The sequence below is a fragment of the Heptranchias perlo genome, chromosome 16 (assembly GCF_035084215.1).
Source record: "Heptranchias perlo isolate sHepPer1 chromosome 16, sHepPer1.hap1, whole genome shotgun sequence".
Lineage (NCBI taxonomy): Eukaryota > Metazoa > Chordata > Chondrichthyes > Hexanchiformes > Hexanchidae > Heptranchias > Heptranchias perlo.
This window is the reverse complement of record NC_090340.1, coordinates 46,049,639-46,072,400: the sequence shown is the minus strand read 5'-3', so window position 1 is coordinate 46,072,400 and position 22,762 is coordinate 46,049,639. Positions and strand designations below refer to the sequence as shown.

Here is a 22,762-nt window from a genome sequence, read left to right as displayed (position 1 = left end):
TGGCTGTGGATGTTCTGTCGTTGAGTATATTCAAGACTGAGATCAATAGATTTTTGGACTCGAGGGGAATCAAGGGATATGGGGATCGGATGGGAAAGTGGAGTTGAGGTCGAAGATCAGCCCTCATATTAAATGGCGGAGCAGGCTCGAGGGGCCATATGGCTGACTTCTGCTCCTATTTCCTATGTGATCTAATTTTTTTCCATGAGCTAGTTATGTGATACTTTAACAAAGGCCTTTTGGAAATTAAAGCATACAACAGCAGCAAAACTACCATCATCCACCATTCTGGGCACTTCCTCAAAGAACTTCCTCAGGTAAGCCATACTAGATTTAGTAATGAGTAATGAACCAGATTTAGTTAACGGCTTAACTGTGCGTGAACATCTATCCAATAGTGATCATAACATGATCGCATTCAATGTAGTGTTTGAAAGGGAAAAAAAGTGAATCAGCTGCTAAGATTCTAGACTTGGGTAAGGCCGACTTCAATGGGATGAGACAGAGACTGTCCACAGTAAACTGGGCAAATCTGTTAATGGATAAAACGACTGATGATCAGTGGGAAATGTTTAAAGAAACATTTAACGTGATACAGAATCGGTTTATACCCCTGAGGGGCAAGAACTCTACTTGCCAAAAAAAACAGCCATGGACAACTAAAGAGGTAAGGGACAGTATAAGACATAAGGAAAGGGCATACAAAAAGGCAAAAAATGGCACAGATCCTGGCGAATGGGAAATATACAAAGATCAACAAAGGGTCACAAAACAGATAGTAAGGGGAAAGAGAGTATGAAAAGAAACTTGCAAGGGATATCAAAACCAACACGAAGAACTTTTATAGTTATATTAGGAAAAAGAGGGTGGTCACGAGCAGTGTTGGCCCCTTAAAAACTGAAAGTGGGGATATTGTCATTGACAATGGGGAAATGGTGGACATGTTGAACAATTACTTTGCGTCAGTATTTACAGCCGAAAAAGAGGATAGCATGCCGGAAATCCCAAGAAAACGTATATTGATTCGGGGACAGGGGCTCGATAAAATTAACATAGGTAAAGCAACAGTAATGAAGAAAATAATAGCACTGAAGAGTGACAAATCCCCAGGACCAGATGGTTTCCATCCCAGGGTTTTAAAGGAAGTAGGTGAGCACATTGTGGATGCCCTAACTATAATCTTTCAAAGTTCTCTCTTTCAGGAACTGTCCCTCTAAATTGGAAAATTGCACGTCACTCCGCTTTTTAAGAAAGGAGAGGGAAACTGGGGAATTATAGACCAGTTAGCCTAACATCTGTTGTGGGGAAAATGCTGGCGTCTATAATTAAGGATAGGGTGACTGAACACCTCGAGAATTTTCAGTTAATCAGAGAGAGCCAGCATGGATTTGTGAAAGGTAGGTCGTGCCTGACAAACCTGATTGAATTTTTTGAAGAGGTGACTAAAGTAGTGGACAGGGGAATGTCAATGGATATTATTTATATGGACTTCCAGAAGGCATTTGATAAGGTCCCACATAAGAGACTGTTAGCTAAGATAGAAGCCCATGGAATCGAGGGAAAAGAACGAACTTAGTTAGGAAATTGGCTGAGCGAAAGGCGACAGAGAGTAGGGATAATGGGAAGGTACTCACATTGGCAGGACGTGACTAGTGGAGTCCTGCAGGGATCTGTCTTTGGGGCCTCAATTATTCACAATATTTATTAACGACTCAGATGAAGGCATAGAAAGTCTCATATCTAAGTTTGCCGATGACACAAAGATTGGTGGCATTGTAAGCAGTGTAGATGAAAACATAAAATTACAAAGCGACATTGATAGATTAGGTGAATGGAATTCAATGTAGACAAATGCGAGGTCATCCACTTTGGATCAAAAAAGGATAGAACAGGGTACATTCTAAATGGTAAAAAGTTAAAAACAGTGGATGTCCAAAGGGACTTAGGGGTTCAAGTACATAGATCATTGAAGTGTCATGAACAGGTGCAGAAAATAATCAAGAAGGCAAATGGAATGTTGGCCTTTATATCTGGAAGACTAGAGTACAAGGGGGCAGAAGTTATGCTGCAGCAATACAAAACCCTGGTTAGACCGCACCTGGAGTACTGTGAGCAGTTCTGGGCACCGCACCTTCGGAAGGACTTATTGGCCTTGGAGGGAGTGCAGCGTAGGTTTACTAGAATGATACCCGGACTTCAAGGGTTAAGTTACGAGGAGAGATTACACAAATTGGGGTTGTATTCTCTAGAGTTTCGAAGGTTAAGGGGTGATCTGATCGAAGTTTATAAGATATTAAGGGGAACAGATAGGGTGGATGGAGAGAAACTATTTCCGCTGGTTGGGAATTTTAGGAGTAGGGGGCACAGTCTAAAAATTAGAGCCAGACCTTTCAGGAGCGAGATTAGAAAACATTTCTACACACAAAGGGTGGTAGAAGTTTGGAACTCTCTTCCACAAACGGCAATTGATACTAGCTCAATAGCTAAATTTAAATCTGAGATAGATAGCTTTTTGGCAACCAAAGGTATTAAGGGATATGGGCCAAAGGCAGGTATATGGGGTTAGATCACAGATCAGCCATGATCTTATCAAATGGCGGAGCAGGCACGAGGGGCTGAATGGCCTACTCCTGTTCCTATGTTTGTTTCCTGATGCCATGCTGGGATTCCCTAATGGTCCATGTTTGCTGAGTGAATCAGTAAAGGACAAAGATTGTAAACTGTCAATGTGGCTTAATGGCAAAACTGGCTGGCAAGGACTCAGGAGGTAGGCAGGGAGAGCCTATTGCCTGTAATGGGAGAAGAAGGGAATCTGGGGCACGGTTGCTTGGAAAAGCAGTTGGGGCAGTGAGAAAATAATTAGGAAGGAGGAAACAAAATTGAAACAGCCAGAAATTTAGGTTGAGGCTCCTGACCTAGGAGTAGGCCTCATGGAGAAAAGATTTTCCACGGAATTAGGATAGGGTACAGGTAACTGTATGAGTGACAAAAAGATTTTAATCTGGAATTGATTTATATTTATGGACTTACACAATGTTATAAATGTTAATTGTATCTGCTAATTCTGAAAATTAAGAAAGTATGATACAGGAAGTGTTGCATGATTTACATGTGGCATTTTTATTATAATAAGTGGATGTTCTGTGGCATTGCTTACAGTAATTTAGATGATATGCTGTTTTATAATGACAGAAGTGTTATAACCATGTCATGCACAAAACATTATTTTGTTGCTAAGGTAAAATTGTGTCCCTTAACATCACAGATAGATTTTCTAATTTTAAAGTGAACAGAGGCTCAGGTCAATCACAGTTCAACTGTTTGAAGTCAGTTGGAGTTTAATTGCTTTCAAGCTGCAAGTCAGAACCTGACTTGAAGTGACGGACTTTCACTTGTTTTTGAAAATGTGACCACTTAGATTGTATAGGCCACAGACAACTGGACTCCTGTGTTAATAACGCACTTGCTGTTGGTGCAGGAAGTTTCTCTACATTCCAAAATGTCTGGCTTTCTTTGTCTTTTAAAAAAAAGTTCAAAGAAATTTGCATATGTGCCAAGAAATTTGCAGGGAAAAATTTGCCTACAATTAAGTGTAACACAAGAAGTGTCACATGCCACACAGAAAATGCACGCATAAGTACAACCGCAGTGGCAATCTGCAGCCCAAAGTTGCTATTAAAAGTGGTCATTGCAGGAAAAAATGAAAGCTCATCTATTAACGATTGGCTTAAAAAAATCAATAGCTACCTCAGAATAAATTGGCTTTAGAATTTCATAATGAATTTCCATAAACACTACACCTCAAACATTCTTAAAGAGGTCTTTACAATACAATGTATTAAGAGGTGGAGGTACTGGTTTTGTACATTTTTATTAACTGCACATATATAAACAGCTATATAAATGGTCAATAAGTATCTAAAGCTATTATACAATACCCAATACTTGGTATAATTTTTGAGTTGCTTTTTTGTTAGCTATTAAGCTTCTACTTAGCTCTTAGTTAATTTTAGTTTTTGCCTATATAACTCATTATTATTTCCACAGAACGACTGGGGCACAATGCCATTGATTTCCATACAAATCTCAATCCATTTTAAAACATTTCGACATAAGCACCTCAAAGATCTGGCATTTCTATAAATGCAATGCATCCGACAAAAAGTACAAATTATGTACCAGGAAATCTCCCTATGTCAAATCAACCCAGAACAGACTTCACATGGAATTCCAATGTAGATTTCAAATTTGAATCATTCATTTATTGGGGCAGATGCCAAGCTTACTTTTCTGTTCAGGTGGCTGTTGACAGTTTTCATGCAGTTTAAAAAAAATGCAGAGACAATTAGTACTAATGGTTATTGATGATACATATAGATTTTTAAATAATGTTATTTATAAAGCTAGAACTGTGATAACGTGAATAAAGCATACCTTACTTCTGTTTTACGGACCCAGTCCTTAACTGCGTTCTCCAGAGTTCCTGGTTATACATAGGGCCCGATTTTACCAGGGGTGCGGGTTCCTGGCGGATGGGCAAGCGGGCGCGTTGAATTAGTGGGTTTCCCGCGCGATCGCAGCAGGCAACGCACTAATTGGATCCACTTACCTGCTCCTCCGGGTTCCCCGCTGCTGATCTGCGCGTCGGGCGGGCTGCGCATGCGCAGTAAGATCTGTCAGCTGGAGGCGCTCTATTTAAAGGGGCAGTCCTCCACTGACAGATGCTGCAAGAAATAGCAAAGATGACTGCATGGAGCAGCCCAGGGGGACGGCTGCTCCCAGTTTAATGATCCCTCACCCCAGGTATCAATACATGGGGTGAGGAGGAGGGGGAGGACAGAGATCTTCCACCTGGCGGGCGGGAGGAAGCGGCCCGCCTCTGCCACCAGGAAGGCCTGGCTCGAGGTGGCAGAGGGGGTCACCCGCGCCACCAACATATCGCCCACCTGCACACAGTGCAGGAGGCGTTCCAATGCCCTCAGTAGGTCAGCCACAGTGAGTACACGTAGTCTTTCCCCTATACTCCGTCTGCTACATCACTGCCCCCACCCCAGATCTCCTTCGGCACTGCCAACACTACTCTGTCACATCACCCCTCATACCCACTCAAACCCCATCCTCATCTTACCTGCACTTACTCACCTCGCCAGTACTCACCCCGCCACTACCACGCAACCCAATCCTCATACAATGTCATGGCTCTATCCCATACTCACCCTCTCGTGCATCTCTCTCACGGCCAGCCTCACTCAACCTGCCACCACCTGTGCTGCAGCCACAGGGCATGCATCACATATGTGCAGTAGGCAGCGTAAGGCAAACGTGTCGTGAGCATGAAGGGGGTGCACAAGGGTGTTTGACGGTTTGTCATGGTTGTTACTTCTATTGAATTTCAGAACAACTCACATCACACATTCTATTGGCACCACTACTGCCATGTCTTCACGAATCCTGTCCAGTTTGTGCAATAAAGCCCACTCCTGGGTATCACTATGAGGACCCACCACTGATGCCACCCATTGTGTCACTACAGAGTGGGTGTAGGTGTATTTGGAGGGCTCTTCTGCGCAGACGACTGAGAGACATCGGCAATGTCCGCGGTCATTGCCGATGTCCGGGCACCCTGGAAGGATGCGGAGAAGTTCAGGAGGGCAGTGGTGACTTTGACACCGACAGGTAGGAAGATGGTGCACGGGCCAGCCAGGAGCAGCTCGGCATGAAAGAGGCTGCAGATGTCCACGGCTACATGTTGAGTGAATCTGAGCCTCCGTGTGCACTGCTGCTCAAAGAGGTCCAGGAGGCTGCGCCTCGGTCTGTGGACCCTGTGGCGAGGGTAGTGCCCTCTGCGACGCATCTCTCTCTGCGGTAGCCCTCCCTCCTGCTGTACAGGTGGATGTGTCACAGCACTCTGTTGTGGAGCTCCACGTGTCAGAGGTGGACGGCGTGGATGGCGAGGCTGGCGATGCTGTTCGCCCTCTGAGGAGGTCATGACTGCAGCTACGGCGGCCCCCATCCGCAAGATGTACATCTGAGGGGGTCCGCAAGGTAGGTACATGTCTCCGGACCCCGGGGTAAGTGTGCAGGTTGGTGACTTTGACTGTCAGGAGGAGGGTGGTGGAGGCCAAACTTTGTCCCAAGTGACAGAGTGGCCTCCTGCAATGAGTGAGGGTCTCCCCCACCCCCCCCCGCCCAACCTGTCAAATGGACCTTTGCAGCTGCCACAGGCTGACAGCTGCAACACGTCCATTCCAGCTGGGAGTGTTTCTCCCAGTACGGGAAACAGTCCCATGTTGCTCAAAAATCACACAGTCCCTTAAGCAGGTCAGTTAATGACCTGAAATAGCAAAGTAAATAGCGTCAAGTGGCATCCCGCTGGCTTTAATTGCCTGCGGGATTCCCACCAGCGGGGGCTGCGCGTGCACGTCAGCGGGGAACCCGGAAGTGGGCAGGATCGAGGCACGATCGGTCCCGCTCCTCCATTTCGCAATTTTCGAGGCCCCCCCGCCGAGAACGCATCCGAGAGCGGGTGCTAAAATCGGGCCCATAGTGTCTTATACTGCACTTACATTACAGAACTACTACTGCCAGCAGCCCTAACTTACATAGCATTGTAAGTACTTTTTCCCACCCCAATGGAGGCATGGTGCCACTAACAGCAAAAGTAAACATTGCTGCCTGCACTGGGTATCATAGGCCACCATTTTGTTCCAGCCACGGATGGGTTCAGCACTCAGTTCCAAATTGCTGGCCTCTACCCATCTTCCCTAGCCACTGGGGAAATCCACAGCCAGAAAATAAAAGTCAGAAGAATGACTTTTGAATCATTCTATATGTGCAGTTGTTTTTGAGTTGCCACTAGCGATCTGAAATTTACCCTTGCATTCTAAGTACAGTGGATTCCACAGAACCAGGAGCCAACAAGTATAGGACCACTTGTAGTTTAAGAGGTCCTGCATAACAGAAAGGAATCATTAAATGAAAGAACTACCAGCACATAAAGTGAAAATCTCCAACTGGTATCGTACCTTACTGAAGAAAATATCCACAGGAAATGTCCGGCCTGGGATATAAAAAACAGGAACATTCCCAAAAAATGCTGCGAACTTGCCTGCATCCATGGTTGCCGATGTAACAATCAGTTTTAGGTCGGCACGACGAGCTACAACCTAGAATAAGTTAGATACAAGTTGAACAAATAAAAAAAAGTTAATTGCTCTTCAACTCATGCATTATTAGCAAAGTATTTACTTAATATCATTGGAAAAGTTAATACACCTAGTGAAAGCAGTCTCAAAATTGTTAAAATAGCACATCTAGTTACGTAGCATAATGGAATTGTAACATATTTCATAACAAGGTGGAAGGATATGGCATCCTGCACAGATTCTCCTCACAGCAAGTTCCGAATCTCAGCCAGAGGGAGCTGAAGCAATTCTCTATAAAAGGGTCGTGGAAGAAATGGAAGCTGAGCCACCTCATGTCATTCTCATACATCAGACAGCCATTCTGAGAACAATTCCTTGTCATATTGGCATGGAAATTACATATAGTATAGAAAATGTGGTGAGAGAGAAAAATTGATGTAAAAAATTAGAATAAATTAACATACAAAAATAGAGTGTAAAATATGTTAAGGACATTTTTTAAAAATTGCTAATGTCTTTGCTTTGTACACTACATACACACCTCTCGAAGTAAGCCAAACAGCACATCAGTGTTTAGTGATCGTTCATGGGCTTCATCCATGATGACAGCACTATAATGATCCAAGTCTGCTTCTCTCAGGGATTCCCGAAGCAGAATACCATCTGTCATGTATTTAATGACAGTTTGTTCAGAAGTACAGTCTTCAAATCGAATAGCATAACCCACCTAGCAAATAAGATAATAAAATTAACCTATTATAACAATGGACAATATGGGAACACAAAAAAGGCATGTTTGCAGTAACGGACTAACTTTCTGGCCAGTTAAATTGAAGGCATTTTATATCTGAGTTCATGACATTTCAATTTTCACTAAATTGACTCCTCCATACTTCCTTTCTACTAGGATTCGAGATACAAGGCATGGAAACTCAGGTGGGAAGGAAGGTATAAAAGATTAGAATAGGTTATACTCTTACAGATGAGGCCCCGTCTGTCCTTTCAGGTGGATATAAAAGTTCCCAAGACACTATTCGAAGAACAGCAGTGGCGTTCTCTCCGGTGTCCTGGTCAATATTTATCCTGCAACAAACATTACTAATACAGATGATCGGGGTCATTTATTTCATCGCTGTATGTGGAAGGTTGGTGTGCACAAATTGGCTGCTGCGTTTCCTACAATAGTGGCTACATTTCAAAAGTACTTCATTGGCTGTAAAGCGCATTGGGATGTTCTGAGGGCGTGAAAGGTGCTATATCAATGCAAGTCTTTCTTTCTTTTCTTCAATATCTTTCTTAAACATAAAATAGCAACAAAGGAACAGTGGAGAATTTGGGGTATAATTTCAGAATTTAAATCCACCATCACATATTTAGATTGTTAATATGAGGAAAGCCTACATAGCAGGACTTATGATCCTGAATGATAGCTACTCGAGTCCCCCAAAAATATGAATACCACGTGTGGTAAGAGTGAACTTTATAAAAGGTTTTACAGACAAAGAAATTCAGTCAACAAGGCCAAACAATGAACAAAAATACAGCAATGCACACCATGACTTAGTGGAACATTTTTCAGAACAGGCATCACTCTTTCAAACAGAAAAGCCCTTACTGTCCAATAATTAGAGGACAGAAATCTTCATAAGCATAGAATACTGGGGACCTCATTAGAAGAAGTACTGTTCATTAATATATTTAAATTTAAAAAGAATCTGTTGCAATTATTTCAACCTTATTAAAATGGATGTTTATTTGCAGTTTTAACTTTAAGAACCACAGCATTTAATTTTAGGATATGGTAAGTCCCAGCTGGTGTCCACTGATTTCTTTGTGTGCTTAGACATTTGCCTGGGAGGGTAGCTTTTCCAATATGAATGCAGTTTACATCCAAATGGTTTGAAATTGGTAGAGTTCAATCAAAGTTGTATGCTGTTTTCATCCAATTTTCCATGATCGGTTTATTATCATAATTATGCATAGTCTCATCTGTCAATTAGGACGTGCGTAGGGAGCACACTAATGGTGGGACTGAAAAATTGTGCGGTGAAACATAAAGGAATGCCAACAATTAAAGGGAAGTGTCAAAATAGGGTGATAAACCTATTTGGGCTTGATGGCATATGCTTGTGTATGTAATCAGAATCATAGAAAGGTTACAGCACGGAAGGAGGCCATTCGGCCCATCGAATCTGCACCGGCTCAATGCAAGAGCAATCCAGCTAGTCCCACTTCCCCGCTCTATCCACGTAGCCCTGCACATTTTTTCCTTTCAAGTACTTATCCAGTTCTCTTTTGAAGGCCACGACTAAATCTGCCTCCACCACCCCCTCAGGCAGTGCATTCCACATCCTAACCATTCTCTGTGTAAAAATGTTTATCCTCATGTCACCTTTGCTTCTTTTGCCAATCACCTTAAATCTACGTCCTCTGGTTCTTGACCCTTCTGCCAATGGGAACAGTTTCTCTCTATCTACTCTGTCTAGACCCTTCAGATTTTGAATACGTCTGTCAAATCTCCTCGCAACCATCTCTGTTTCAAGGAGAACAACCCCAGCTTCTCCAGTCTATCCACATAACTAAAGTCCCTCATCCCTGGAATCATTCTAGTAAATCTCTTCTGCGCCCTCTCCAAGGCCTTCACATCTTTCCTAAAGTGCGGTGCCCAGAACTGGACACAATACTCCAGTTGTGGCCGAACCAGTGTTTTATAAAGGTTCATCATGACTTCCATATTTTTGCACTCTATGCCTCTATTTATAAAGCCCAGAATCCCGTATGCTCTTTTAACCGCTTTCTCAACCTGCCCTGCCACCTTCAACGATTTGTGCACGCATACCCCCAGATCTCTCTGTTCCTGTACTCCTTTTAGAGTTGTGTCCTCTAGTTTATATTGCCTCTCCTCGTTCTTCCTACTGAAATGTATCACTTCACAATTTTCTGGATTAAATTTCATCTGCCACGTGTTCGGCCATGCCACCAGCCTGTCTATGTCCTCTTGAAGTCTATCACTATCCTCCTCACTGTTTACTACCCTTCCAAGTTTTGTGTCATCTGCAAATTTGGAAATTGTGCCCTGTACATCCAAGTCCAAGTCATTAATATATATATCAAGAAAAGCAGTGGTCCCAGCACCGACCCCTGGGGAACACCACTGTATACCTCCCTCAAGTCCGAAAAACAACCGTTCACCACTACTCTGTTTCCTGTCACTTAGCCAATTCTGTATCCATGTTGCCACTGCCCCCTTTATTCCATGGGCCGTAATACTGATGATAAGCCTTACCGTGTGGCACTTCATCCAATGCCTTTTTGTAAATCCACATACACCACATCAACCCTCTCTGTCACCTCATCAAAAAATTCTATCAAGTTAGTTAAACATGATGTGCCTTTAACAAATCTGTGCTGGCTTTCCCTAATCAATCCACATTCGTCCAAGTGACTGTTAATTCTGCCCCAGATTATCGTTTCTAAAAGTTTCCCCACCACTGAGGTTAAACTGACTGGCCTATAGTTGCTGGGTTTATCCTTACACCCTTTTTTGAACAAGGGTGTAACATTTGCAATTTTCCAGTCCTCTGGCATCACCCCCATATCTAAGGATGTTTGGAAGATTATGGCCAGATTATTAGCATTTTAAGTTTGTATACACAAACTGACCTTGCAATTTGTAAATTTGCTGCCACTTTTGCCTACAGTGACTATACTTCAAAGAAAAAAGGAAGAACTTCCATTCATACAGTGCCTTTCATGTCCGCAAGATGTCGCAAAGCACTTAAAGGCCAATGAAGTACTTTTGAAGTAGGATGGTATCTTCTACGTCCATTTGAAAGGGCAGTTTAGGCCTCAGTTTAATGCCTCATCTTTCAGTACTGCATTGCAATATCAACCTGGATTATGTGCTCAAGTCTCTGGAGTGGGGCTTCAACCCACAACCTTCTAACTCAGGAGGTGAGAATGCTATCACTGAACCAAGGCTGACACTTAAAAATAATTTATTGGCTATAAAACACTTTGGGACATCCTAAAGGCATGACAGATGCTATATAAATGCAAGTTCGTTCTTTCTTAGAGGTCAGAAAACATGTCAACCCAATGGCAATCTTTGCCATGGCTGAAGGGAGCAAGGGCTAAGAAATGACAGGCAAAAATGAAGTGAAAGGAAGCTCAAGGTGCTGACACGCATCTGCAGGTGCCAATCCTATACTCGATCCCCTGTTTGTTGGCTGCTGAAGTTTAAGTTGTGTTGCGGGAGTTGGTTGCAAGGTGGCAATCCTTGAAGTCAGCATTGCACTATGCCTGTAAGAAGATCAAGATGAGCTTGATGTCACAGCTGACTGGTTCGGTCACTAACTGTGCCAGCCCTGTGCTGTAAGGTAGTTGTAAGTATCTTAGCTGTAGATGTCATAGCTCTGCATCTACCCATGTGATGACCTGAACCATGTGAGGATAGTTCCCCAAGGTCATAGCCAGGCAGGTGAGACAATGCCTATGTATGTGATTGATGGCATTTGCCACGTACAGTCAATCTGACTACTCTAGCTGTTGATTGACCTGGCACGCTTTGTTTCATGCAGTACCACCGAAAGCATGACATACTGTAACTGCGATGCTTCTGAGGTGATGGCTAGTCAGCTATTCACATATTATATTTATGCCATCTGGCCTGCTGTTGCAAGTTCCTTTGGGAATAGGAGCCTCCACATGTACTAATCCTCTGCCAAAATAAGTTTTGTGCATCTCTGTTTGTAGATATGGGTATGTAACTTCCAGTAGGTGGATTCTCACCGGTGGCATTAATGGAGCTATAGAGGGGGATAAAGCAGAATAGCAGTTTATGGAAAAGTTCCACTAAACCCAAATGACAGTAGGTGGGGGGGGGGGGTGGAGAAAATGGTCCAGAAATTGCTTTTTAGCTGCACTATCAGCTTGCTGTGCCCTTTAAATGAAGCTGTCATCTATTTCAGGCTGTCTGGTTGCCAGTGGTTTCCTGCCCCAGAAATGCTGTGATGCACAAGGTGAGCAGGGATCCAACCAATTTTCCAATTGAATTTGCCTGGTTTGTGCCTGCAAATGGCAAACTCAATCGGAATATCTACACTTGTGATTACTGTGCAAATTGATTGGCTAAAGCCATGTTCAATTTACGGAGGAGCCTTTTCTTAGGATGAAAGATTCCTGTTAGTTATAATCCTCTTTCCTGAATGTAGCAGAGATAACATAGCTAAAGTTGCCATCCTTTTTGCAGCAAAATTCCTCCTGCAGATAATTATGTTCATGAGTACAAAACCTGCTTCAGGAGGAATTTTATCTCCTTTATTAGTTAACAAATCACTTAAATATTTTGCGTTTATTCAAAGCTAGATGCCTACATTATCAAATTGTCCCTCGAGTTTTTTTGATATGGTATCACATTTCCAGTAGAGATGTACAACTGTTCAAAAAAAAATCCTCAAAAATCTGAACGAGGCACTAACTATTTTGTTTTCAATTAGCTAAATATGTGAAAGATAGTTCACAGTTTCTCACTGTTAATAATCTTCAAAGAGTGATGTTGACAGGCAAAAGAACAACAAACACCATCCCATAAATATGAAGCTCAATGTGCAGTGTGCATAAAATGGACAAAGCGGTTTCTTCAAGATATTTTAACCTGGTCTATTGCAATCTATTGAGCACATGCCACCAATGAGTATTTACACGCATTAATACTGGAGTGCATTCTTGCTTTCGATTGCTGCAAAATATATAAAACTTCTATTCTTTTTAGTCACTTTTCCCAAGTCCTTATTCTATCATATAGTTTTAAAACAAACGTAAGCCCAAAGATACTAATGCCCTTTAACTGTAGGGCTTCTTCACTGTAAACCTCAGTTGCAGTGAGCATAAACATGGGTTTCACATTTTAAAAAATAACTCAAATTAAGAATGATTTTCTCAGCCTCATTCAGAATACATTGAACATATTGTTCCGTAATACTTTAAAAAATGGACAAAGAAAAGTAAGTGCCACGTATCCCTGGTGAGCTTAATTAATTGAACTCAATATTTCATTAAAGTCCAACGAGAACTATTTCATTACCTCTTCTCCAAGATTCACATTCATTTCCTCACTAACACGTTTTGCCACGGACATGGCTGCCACACGTCTGGGTTGCGTACAGCCAATCATGCCATAGTTTGAATAACCATCTTCACTAAGATACTGTGTTAGTTGAGTGGTCTTTCCACTACCAGTCTCTCCAACAACAATGACCACATTGTTATCACTGTACAGAATAAAGGAAAAAAGGCATTATTTATAGGAAGCTCCTTATCTCTTTTACCGTTCCCAACATATATAAATGTTTTTCCTCTTTTACGTCCTTACAGCCAGGACAAATGTATAATCTGGGTGGAACAGTCTGCTGGTTTCTTCTTCACTGATTAATATCATTCCACTTTCAGAAAACAAGAGGTATACTTTGTGGGGCAGGACCAGCTCTGCTATTTTTCCTGTTTTTTTGAAGTGCCATACAGTATTGTGTCTAGTGGTTTGACCAAAGGCTGATAAACCTCCTTCAGTGAAAGCAAGCAAGTCTGAATGTCAACTGGGGCAAGAACCAGTGATCCTGTGGTTGGGAGTCCACCATTCTACCATTAGAGCTACTGGCCAGAGATTTTCGGTCAATGTATAATGCTATGAAGAACTCATCATAGCACTCACCTTTTACTTGCCCATTTACGATTTTCCAGCCTTTTTAAAAAAAAATGTGCGTTCACACAAATGTTAAATTCTTTTTATTAAAGTGGGGGAAAGAGGCAGAATGTTTTTTTAAAAACAACACAACTGAATAATCTTGCCTATCACAAATATATTATAGTAATAGAGATTATTTTACTATTTACTAATGTAATTCATTGGCTGTGAAGTGCTTTGTGTTATAATTGGATAGTCATGTGGTGAAGGATGAAATACTAGGTCTTTAGTTTTTTCCAAGCCTTTATTCATACACATTCCCCTTACACACACACACCACACCCTAGCTTTCCTATAAAAGGATATGAGAATCCCCAATTGATATCCACCACCTGAATACAATTAACACTCATTGAAATAAAGATATTAATTATACAATTATCATTTCAGGATGTCCCGGGGACGTGAAAGGCACTACATGATTGTCTTCCATTTTTTTAAACCAATTTAACCGTTATTTTTCAGCATACATCAGTCACTCATTTATGTTCTACTCATTTTTCTTTTTGTCTTTCTCATCTATTATTACTTATGTCACAGACATAATGGTTCACATATTTTCTGTCACACTGATTCAACAGGGAAAATATTCCGTTAGTGTAGCCCAATATGTGAAAAAAACTGACATTTCATTAGTCTCTCCTCCCTATGCTGGCTCAGTTACAATTTTTAATTTGGTGTAAGGGCATTATTGTGGAGGCATGATGAGAGAAATTAGTAAAATAAAAGATATACAAGACCCAGAGCACGTGTGAATAGTTCAAACAGGTTAGTTTAGTTGGAGATGGGGAGCAAGAAAGCCTAGCAAAGTAGAGCAAGCTCCAGTGGCTCAGGAGTCTGGAGGAAAAAAAAAGCAATTCAACACCATAGATGCATACCGCCCTCACTGGCGGTATATCTGTAAGAAAAGGGTTGAAGTGTGCTAATGTAATAAAGTAGTGACCAGCAAACATTTGAACTAAGACTGACCCTACAAGCACTGGCTAGTTTCAGTATGAAGTAATCACCTAGAATCATAGAATGACACAGCACGAGGCCATTCGGCCCATCATGCCTGTACCGGTTCTTTGAAGGAGCTATCCAATTAGCCCCACTCCCCTGCCCTTTCCCCGTAGCCCTGTAAACTTTTCCTCTTCAAGTATTTATTCAATTCCCTTTTGAAAGTTATTGTTGAATCTGCTTCCACCACCCTTTCAGGCAGTGCATTCCAGATCATAACAACTCATCTCGCCTCTGGTTCTTTTGCCATTTACCACAGAATAAAAGAGGCAGGCCATTCTGAACCTCAGCTGTCCATAACTATTAACAATGTGCTACTTAAATATGAAATCGCTACTTACCGTATTATATTGAGTAACTGCTCTCTAACAGCGAATATGGGTAGGTACTGTCTCTGTTCAAGAATGGATTTCTTCTTCGCAAATTCACTGCTTGCCTGATTCTTCTCCTTCATATGGTCAGCAAATTTCTGATCAACCCTACATGTTAAGAGCATCGAAAAATATATTTTAAACACTTTACAATCACATTTCCGTTATCGGTTTACTCTATGGTAGTCCATAGCAGGACTGTGACTCTTAAATTTACAGACAATATACAGCACTTAATGTTATTTATTGATGGTGGAGACCATATATATCCGCCGTGTACTTTTTTTGTTGATGTTTTATTTAACTTGCATGCATGAAGGGGCGAGGGAAAAGTAGCCAACTGGTGGGCAGAGTGTATTAGAATACTGCTGTTTTACTTCTGAGACCTGCTTCAAATGAGTCAGACTGTTTCTCCTCTTTGACAGTCGAAAGAGTGAGAAACAAAATCCGTGTGAGCAGTCTCAATGCAGTTCCTAACTGATTAGGCAGTCAGGTTGCAAGGATGGAAACTGTAAGAAAAGGTGCACGCTTCGATCACTCATTTTCCAAACACTATACAATTTTCAGTGGTATTCCACTGAACAACCGCCCCCCCGCCCCCAAGCTCAATCTACTCTACAACTCCTGCAAGTGCATATTGTTTCCTTTTTTTTAAATCAAATTTTTTGCCCAGTCCCACATTCTGCATCATCCTTGTGTCAAATTTTACGGTCTGTTTGGACTGAATTGTTCCAACATGGGCTCCCCATGCTCTAACAGCCTTCTCTTCCATTCTAAGCGCAGAGCTAGATTAAAAGAATAGTTGTGGATAGCAGTCTACCGATGAAAAGTAAGACAGGCCGTTGTGCAGATTCTCTCAGCTGGAAAACACAGAGCTGAACCTAGAGTTAGGGAGGGGGATGGGGAGGGGGAAGTCATAGTCCTTGATCCCAATCTCTTCGGCAAGCCCTGCTGGAGGTGCTGACATGTGGACATTCAGTGACGACAGGACTTTGATGCCTTCCATTGTCAAATAGCATGCTAACGCTCCTAGTCAGGCCTCACATGAGCAAGGAACTGGCCGCTATTCAAGAAAGGAGGGAGACACAAAACAGGGAACTACAGGCCAGTTAGCCTGACATCAGTTGTCAGGAAAATGCTAGAATCCATTATTAAGGGAGTGGTAACAGGGCACTTAGAAAATCATAATATGATTAGGCAGAGTCAACATGGTTTTATAAAAGGGAAATCGTGTTTGACAAATCTATTAAAGGGTTTTCTGAGGATGTAACTAGCAGGGTAGATAAAGGGGAACCAGTGGATGTAGTACATTGGATTTTCAAAAGGCATTCGATAAGGTGCCACATAAAAGGTTGTTACACAAGATAAGGGCTCATGAGATTGGGGTAATATATTAGCATGGATAGAGGATTGGTTAACGGACAGAAAACAGAGAGTAGGGGCAAAGGGGTCATTTTCAGGTTGGCAGGCTGTAACTAGTGGGGTGCCACAAGGGTCGATGCTTGGACCTCAGCTATTTACAATCTACATTAATGACTAAGATGAAGGGACCAAGTGTAATGTATCCAAGTTTGCTGATGATACAAAGCTAGGTGGGAAAGTAAGCTGTGAGGAGGACACAGAGTCTGCAAAGGGATATAGACAGGTTAAGTGAGTGGGCAAGAAGGTGGCAGATGGAGTATAATACAGGGAAATGTGAGGTTATTCACTTTGGTAGGAAGAATAGAAAAACAGAATATTTTTTAATTGGTGAGAAACTATTAAATGTTGGTGTTCATACAAGAAACACAAAAAGTTAGCATGCAGGTACAGCAAGCAATTAGGAAGGCAAATGGTATGTTGGCCTTTATTGCAAGGAGGTTGGAGTACAAGAGTAAGGAAGTCTTGCTACAATTGTACAGGGCTTTGGTGAGACCACACCTGGAGTACTGTGTACAGTTTTGGTCTCCTTACCTAAGGAAGGATATAATTGCCTTAGAGGCGGTGCAACAAAGGTTCACTAGATTGATTCCTGGGATGGGAAGTTTGTCCTATGAGGAGAGATTGAGTAGAATGGGCCTATACTCTCTGGAGTTTAGAAGAATGAGAGATGATTTCATTGAAACATAAAAGATTCTGAGGGGGCTTGACAGGGTAGATGCTGAGAGGTTGTTTCCCCTGGCTAGAGAGTCTAGAACTAAGGGGCATAGTCTCAGGATAAGGGGTTGGCCATTTAAGACTGAGATGAGGAGGAATTTCTTCACCGAGAGGGTTGTGAATCTTTGGAATTTTCTACCCCGGATGGTTGTGGATACTGAGCCGTTGAGTAGATTCAAGGCTGAGATAGACAGATTTTTGGACTCTAGGGAAATGAAGGGATATAGGGATGGGGTGGGAAAGGAATTGATGTCGAAGATCAGCCATGATCTTATTGAATGGCAGAGCAGGCTCAAGGGGCCATATGATCTACTCCTGCTCCTATTTCTTACGTTCTTGTGTTCAACCAGCACCATTAAAAATACTGAGCAAGGATTCAATACCTTAACTCTGACTCCATCCAGCCGTAAGTGTCAGGACTTTGACTCTCTTTTGCATTAACATTCTTCACTCCATCTTAGGTGACAAAGCCTTCAGCTGCCTTGGTTTAACACTTCCCCCCCCACCTTGCTACCTCTCTTTCCATGTTCAAAAACCTAATTCTTCAAACATGTCTTCAAGTCACCTATCCCAACTTTTCTCCCGCTACCTCTCAGCATCCATTTTTCACCTCTGAAGTGCCTTGGAATGTTTTACTAAGTTAAAGATGCTATATAAATGAAAGTTTTCACTGTTGTTGAAGAAAGGGGAGAGAATTAACAAGATTGTTTTAAACCAATAGAAATACATGTACCTGTAATCCACTTTCCCATCTTCTCCTACGTTATTATCCTTCTCTTCTACCTGTTTTATGCCCATAATATCTCCCAGTTTGGTCCCAGCCAGTTCCCAGTGTTTATGCTGAGCCTGTCACAGAAACATTTTCAATTAAAAATGATGTGAATGTAAATACTTAGTTCTAAAGACACAATCACCGGAACTTCCAACATCGGCAGGGGCATAGAACGGGCTAAGCGGATTGGCTACCTGTTACCCATACAGCCTGATTTTCCTTTTCCGTTGGGCAGGGCGTAAATTGGGCGACCGATCCAGTACCACCCGTTACAAGCCCCCACCGACATTGAAAATTCCGCTCATTATCTTTATTTGCCAATTGACCAGATGTATAATTTAACAAGTCAAAAGCAACATACATATATAGTGCTAGCAAGTGGCAAACACTTGTACTTCTGTTACAACAGTATATTCCGAAAACAAATGATCCTTTGATTGGTTTTGCTTGGCAAAATGTGGAATATTACTGGCAAACTGCTATCATAAACTATAGTGTGTACGGGAGGAATGCTTACAACCCCATAGGTCTGCTATGTCAAATCAATGGCCAGAATCTAGCTTGCTTCCAATTTTACCCAGTCCATCAAGCAACCCATTAGTCCAAAAACATTGCTCTGTACCGACTATTAACATATATGGTGAAAAGCTACTGCTCCAGTACAGATCCTTGGGGAACACCACTTGTCACAACCCGCCAATCAGAGAATGTTCCCTAACCCTATCCGCTGTCTCCTACCTCCCAACCATCAAATGCCTTCTGGAAGTCCATATAGACACTCGCCTATCCACCATACCAGTGACCGCCTCAAAACAAAATCAACTAGATTAGTCAGACATGACCTATCCGTCACAAATTCATGCTGACTCTCTCTGATCAGCACGTTCTTGTCCAAGTGCTCAGTGACCCTATCCCTGATGATAGATTCCAATAACCTCCCCACAACTGATGTTAAACTGACAGGTCTGGAGTTACCTGGTTTCTTCCTCCTTCCTTAAAGAATGGAGTGACATTTGCAATTTTCCAATGCACAAACACAATCTCTGAATTCAGAGAGCTTTGGACAATTATCACTAATGCTTCTGCAATTTCCTCTCCTATTTCTTTTAATACCCTGGGGTGGAAACCCTCAAGTCCTGGAGATTTGTCTATCTCAAGTCCCATTTTTTCCCATTACCATATTTTTACTTATATTAACTCCACTATGTTTCTTCCCTTGACTTATTTTTTTGGTTCTCGTACCACTGGTATTTTGCCCTCTTCCTCCACTGTGAAAACAGATACAAAGAACTCATTTAACAAGTCCACCAATTCCTTATTGTCCATTATAATCTCGTCTGCATCTGTCTTTTATGCACCCGCTTTGCTCTTTACCACTCTCTTTCTCTTAATATATTTATAAAAACTTTTGCCGTTAGCTTTGATATCCCTTGCAAGCTTTTTTTTAAAAATCATATTCCCTTTTGCACCTCTTATTATCTTTGCATCCCTTTGTTGCTTTTATCGTTCAGCCAATTTCTTATCCATTGAATTCCCACAGCATGAGCTTGACTAACAGTCTTTCATGGGGAATTTTGGCAAATGCTCATTTAAGATTACATCTGATAAGGTCATCTCACATTTAAAATTAACGCCAAGATATAGCCACAAACCACTGACATTCACTGCACTGTAACTTACTTGCAAATAAGAACACTAATGGGACACCTAAGATAATTCCAAAGTTAAAACATGAAGTACCCTTTTACTATAGCTGCTAGACAATTCTGAAAAGCCGTATAAATATTCCAGCGTACCATAATTAAAACAATATTACGCATATAGTGTGGCAAGAGAAACAATTTTAGATTTTAATTTCTCTTATGCAATGAAATAAATAAGCATAGAATTAATTTTAACAGATAGCTGAAGCTTCAACCTTACCGAGCATCAAATGATTTTCTTCCGGCAAAATGAAGTTGATCTTGGACAGCTCAAATATAGTAAATTTCTCTCTCTTTCTCCACAATATGTTAGATAGCAATTAGCTGAAACTGATCACTACTTGATCAGTTGAATCAGTAAAGTGAGTCCTCAATATAATCAACTTCAGTTTACAAAAGAAGTAGTGCTTCTTTAGTGGAAATAGACATAAGCATGGATGAAAATGCACTTAAAACAAAAAAAAACTATGATGTCAGGGTCATGATCTTAAATAACTTGGGCTTTTTTTAATGCAATAAAATAGCCATTTGGGGTTACTTTCACTTTATACATGTACTATACCATTACATTGATTGATTTTAGTACACTACCAAAAAAAAAGTTAGATCACATTGTCTTTACTAAGTACTGTAATACTGCAACGTGGCACGTGCACTAGCACAGTGGGCACATTGAAATTTATACAGATTTCTGTTCATTTAAATTTTTAAAAAAACATATGTTTGGACCAGTGGAAATTTATGTCACTGAAGTTAAAGGGCCTGTTAATTCTAAACCTTTTGCTCATACTCAACTTTCACATCTTAAGAGATACCAGTCTTTTCATCTTATGTTGCACTCTGCCCAACAATTCAAAATAGCAGGACCTTTTTTCCTTTTCATTTACCTTTTTGTGCTCTTTCTGCTCACGGTGTTTGCGGACTAGCTGGCTTCCTTTTCGAGAGATGATTGCCATGTCTGATGTGGCATCTTTCACTGGAATCACTGGCTCTGGCTGTCAGAGCAAAAAATTAAAACAAAGTAAGTAATGTACATCAGTTAGGAAAGAGCTTATTACCACAGCAACAAATATTAGCTTACATTCCTGTGTACGTTCCCATTGAGAAATAGCAAAACTGATGAACAGATCTATTGAAGCAGAATATTTTTTGACTGCACAACACAGAAGACCAACTCCTGCACTAAAACCAAAGAGATACACTAATTACATAAAACTGGTTACTCAAAACACTGAAAACAAATGTTTACTCATCTGAACACAGCACTAATAGCTATTCTGTGTCTATGAACCAATTATACAACTGCGTTTGTATGAGTGTGAAGCAGAATGAAAACTGGCAGTGTACGTCAGCAGCCAAATCAGCAATGTAACTGCAAACCAGTGAAGATGCGAGGGTGTGGGCTTCACACTGGCTGTAGTACAACTTAACATTTTTAATTAGCAGAAAGCTGTCTTCAAACATTAAAAATGTAACTGCTATTTGAAAATAATCCTCACCTAGCAGAGAGCAATGCAGGAGCTGGCAACATAACCTCGATCTATTGGCTCCCACATTACGCTATACTAGCACTGATTTAAAAGGAGTTGATTTTGGTCTATCCAAAAAAACATGTTTACTTTGTTTAAAAGCATTCCAAAAAAACCTGGCTGTTGGCTAGCTTCAAAATCAAACCTACCTGTTTGGTAAACACAATTCGTCCATCCAAAAATGGTGGGACTAAGTTGTGCACCAATAAATGAACTCGAGTTGCATTGTCCTCTTCAAAATCTTCATCCACTTCCAGACGCTGGACCACACCACTGGTTAGCATTCGATTTGTTTCCCATCGTTCATTATCCTACAAAATAACCATTTGACAAATATAATCAACCCTTTCTCTGAAGTGTTCTATAATCAAAGCATCAACATTATCCTAAGCTCGATTTGTAAAGGTGTAAAAGGACAGGACTACTATCCATTTTAAACAAATTATATCACTGCAATAAATACTACCCTCACCCAATGCCACCAGCATCACAGCAATCAGGAACCAGAATCTTGGACAATTCTTCCCTACCTAATCCAGGGGCGCCAAAACCAAATACAGTGTGCCTATCACTGCCTAGGCTCAGTTAATTCAACTAAATTCAAGGATCTATCAGCTCTGTATGGTTCAGCTGCTCTCTAATTAACCATGCTGAACCCAAATTATTTTTTTTTCTTTAAGTTGTTAAACAACAAGGCTTTGCATAGAACAAAATTTTGAACAGATGGAGAGTTACCAAGAACATCACCAAATTACAATATTCTATTTGAACTTAGCCCTCATGCTTTGTGTCACTTGAACCAACTATTCAGTAATTTTTGTCATTATTCCCTATAAATTAAGAAGTATTTCTACTGCGTTTGGCAGAAAGGGGTTGAACAACAAACATCTTTTTTCCATTTTTTTTGTTTTACTTTCAGGTATCCATTACAAGAAGCCAGGAATAATCAATTTTGAAGTCCTTTAAGCAGAATTTCCAATAATGTGTCACTGGAATCAACAAATAAATTGAATTTTTTTTGAGGGACAATCTAATGGTGCAATCTCTTCTGGGTGGAATCATTTCACATTATAGAGCTGTTATACTTATTAGATTTTTGTACTGTTTTTGTTTTCTTTACCAGGAACACCATTCATAGAATGGATATAAAGCTGGTCCTTCCTCTTAGCACAAGTTGGTCATACTGAACCTGGAGGAACTCCTACAATGTGTGTTTCTAAGCCACACAGCAGCTTCTCTAACAGCAAATAAAAATATAGCAAGGATTACCAAACATTTAAGCTAATTTTCATAATGGAAATAGGACACGCAGCAGTTGCCACATTCCAGTACTGCCGCGCCCTTGGAGGTGAGTTAGGGCAGATT

The 22,762-nt window shown here is 41.2% G+C and overlaps 1 protein-coding gene across 2 annotated transcripts in view; it reads right to left on the bottom strand.

Annotated features, from left to right (window-relative positions):
- The window catches only part of dhx38 (DEAH (Asp-Glu-Ala-His) box polypeptide 38), an 85,963-nt gene that overhangs the window by 43,949 nt on the left and 19,252 nt on the right, over positions 1 to 22,762 (bottom strand). For both annotated transcript variants that reach the window (XM_067998082.1, XM_067998083.1), the window contains exons 9-15: positions 21,547 to 21,708; positions 20,756 to 20,863; positions 18,127 to 18,239; positions 15,228 to 15,365; positions 13,231 to 13,417; positions 7,687 to 7,872; positions 7,026 to 7,166 (exon numbers count right to left, since the gene is read on the bottom strand). In XM_067998082.1, coding sequence (XP_067854183.1) covers positions 7,026 to 7,166; positions 7,687 to 7,872; positions 13,231 to 13,417; positions 15,228 to 15,365; positions 18,127 to 18,239; positions 20,756 to 20,863; positions 21,547 to 21,708 — 1,035 coding nt within the window. The remainder of the gene's footprint in view (positions 1 to 7,025; positions 7,167 to 7,686; positions 7,873 to 13,230; positions 13,418 to 15,227; positions 15,366 to 18,126; positions 18,240 to 20,755; positions 20,864 to 21,546; positions 21,709 to 22,762) is intronic.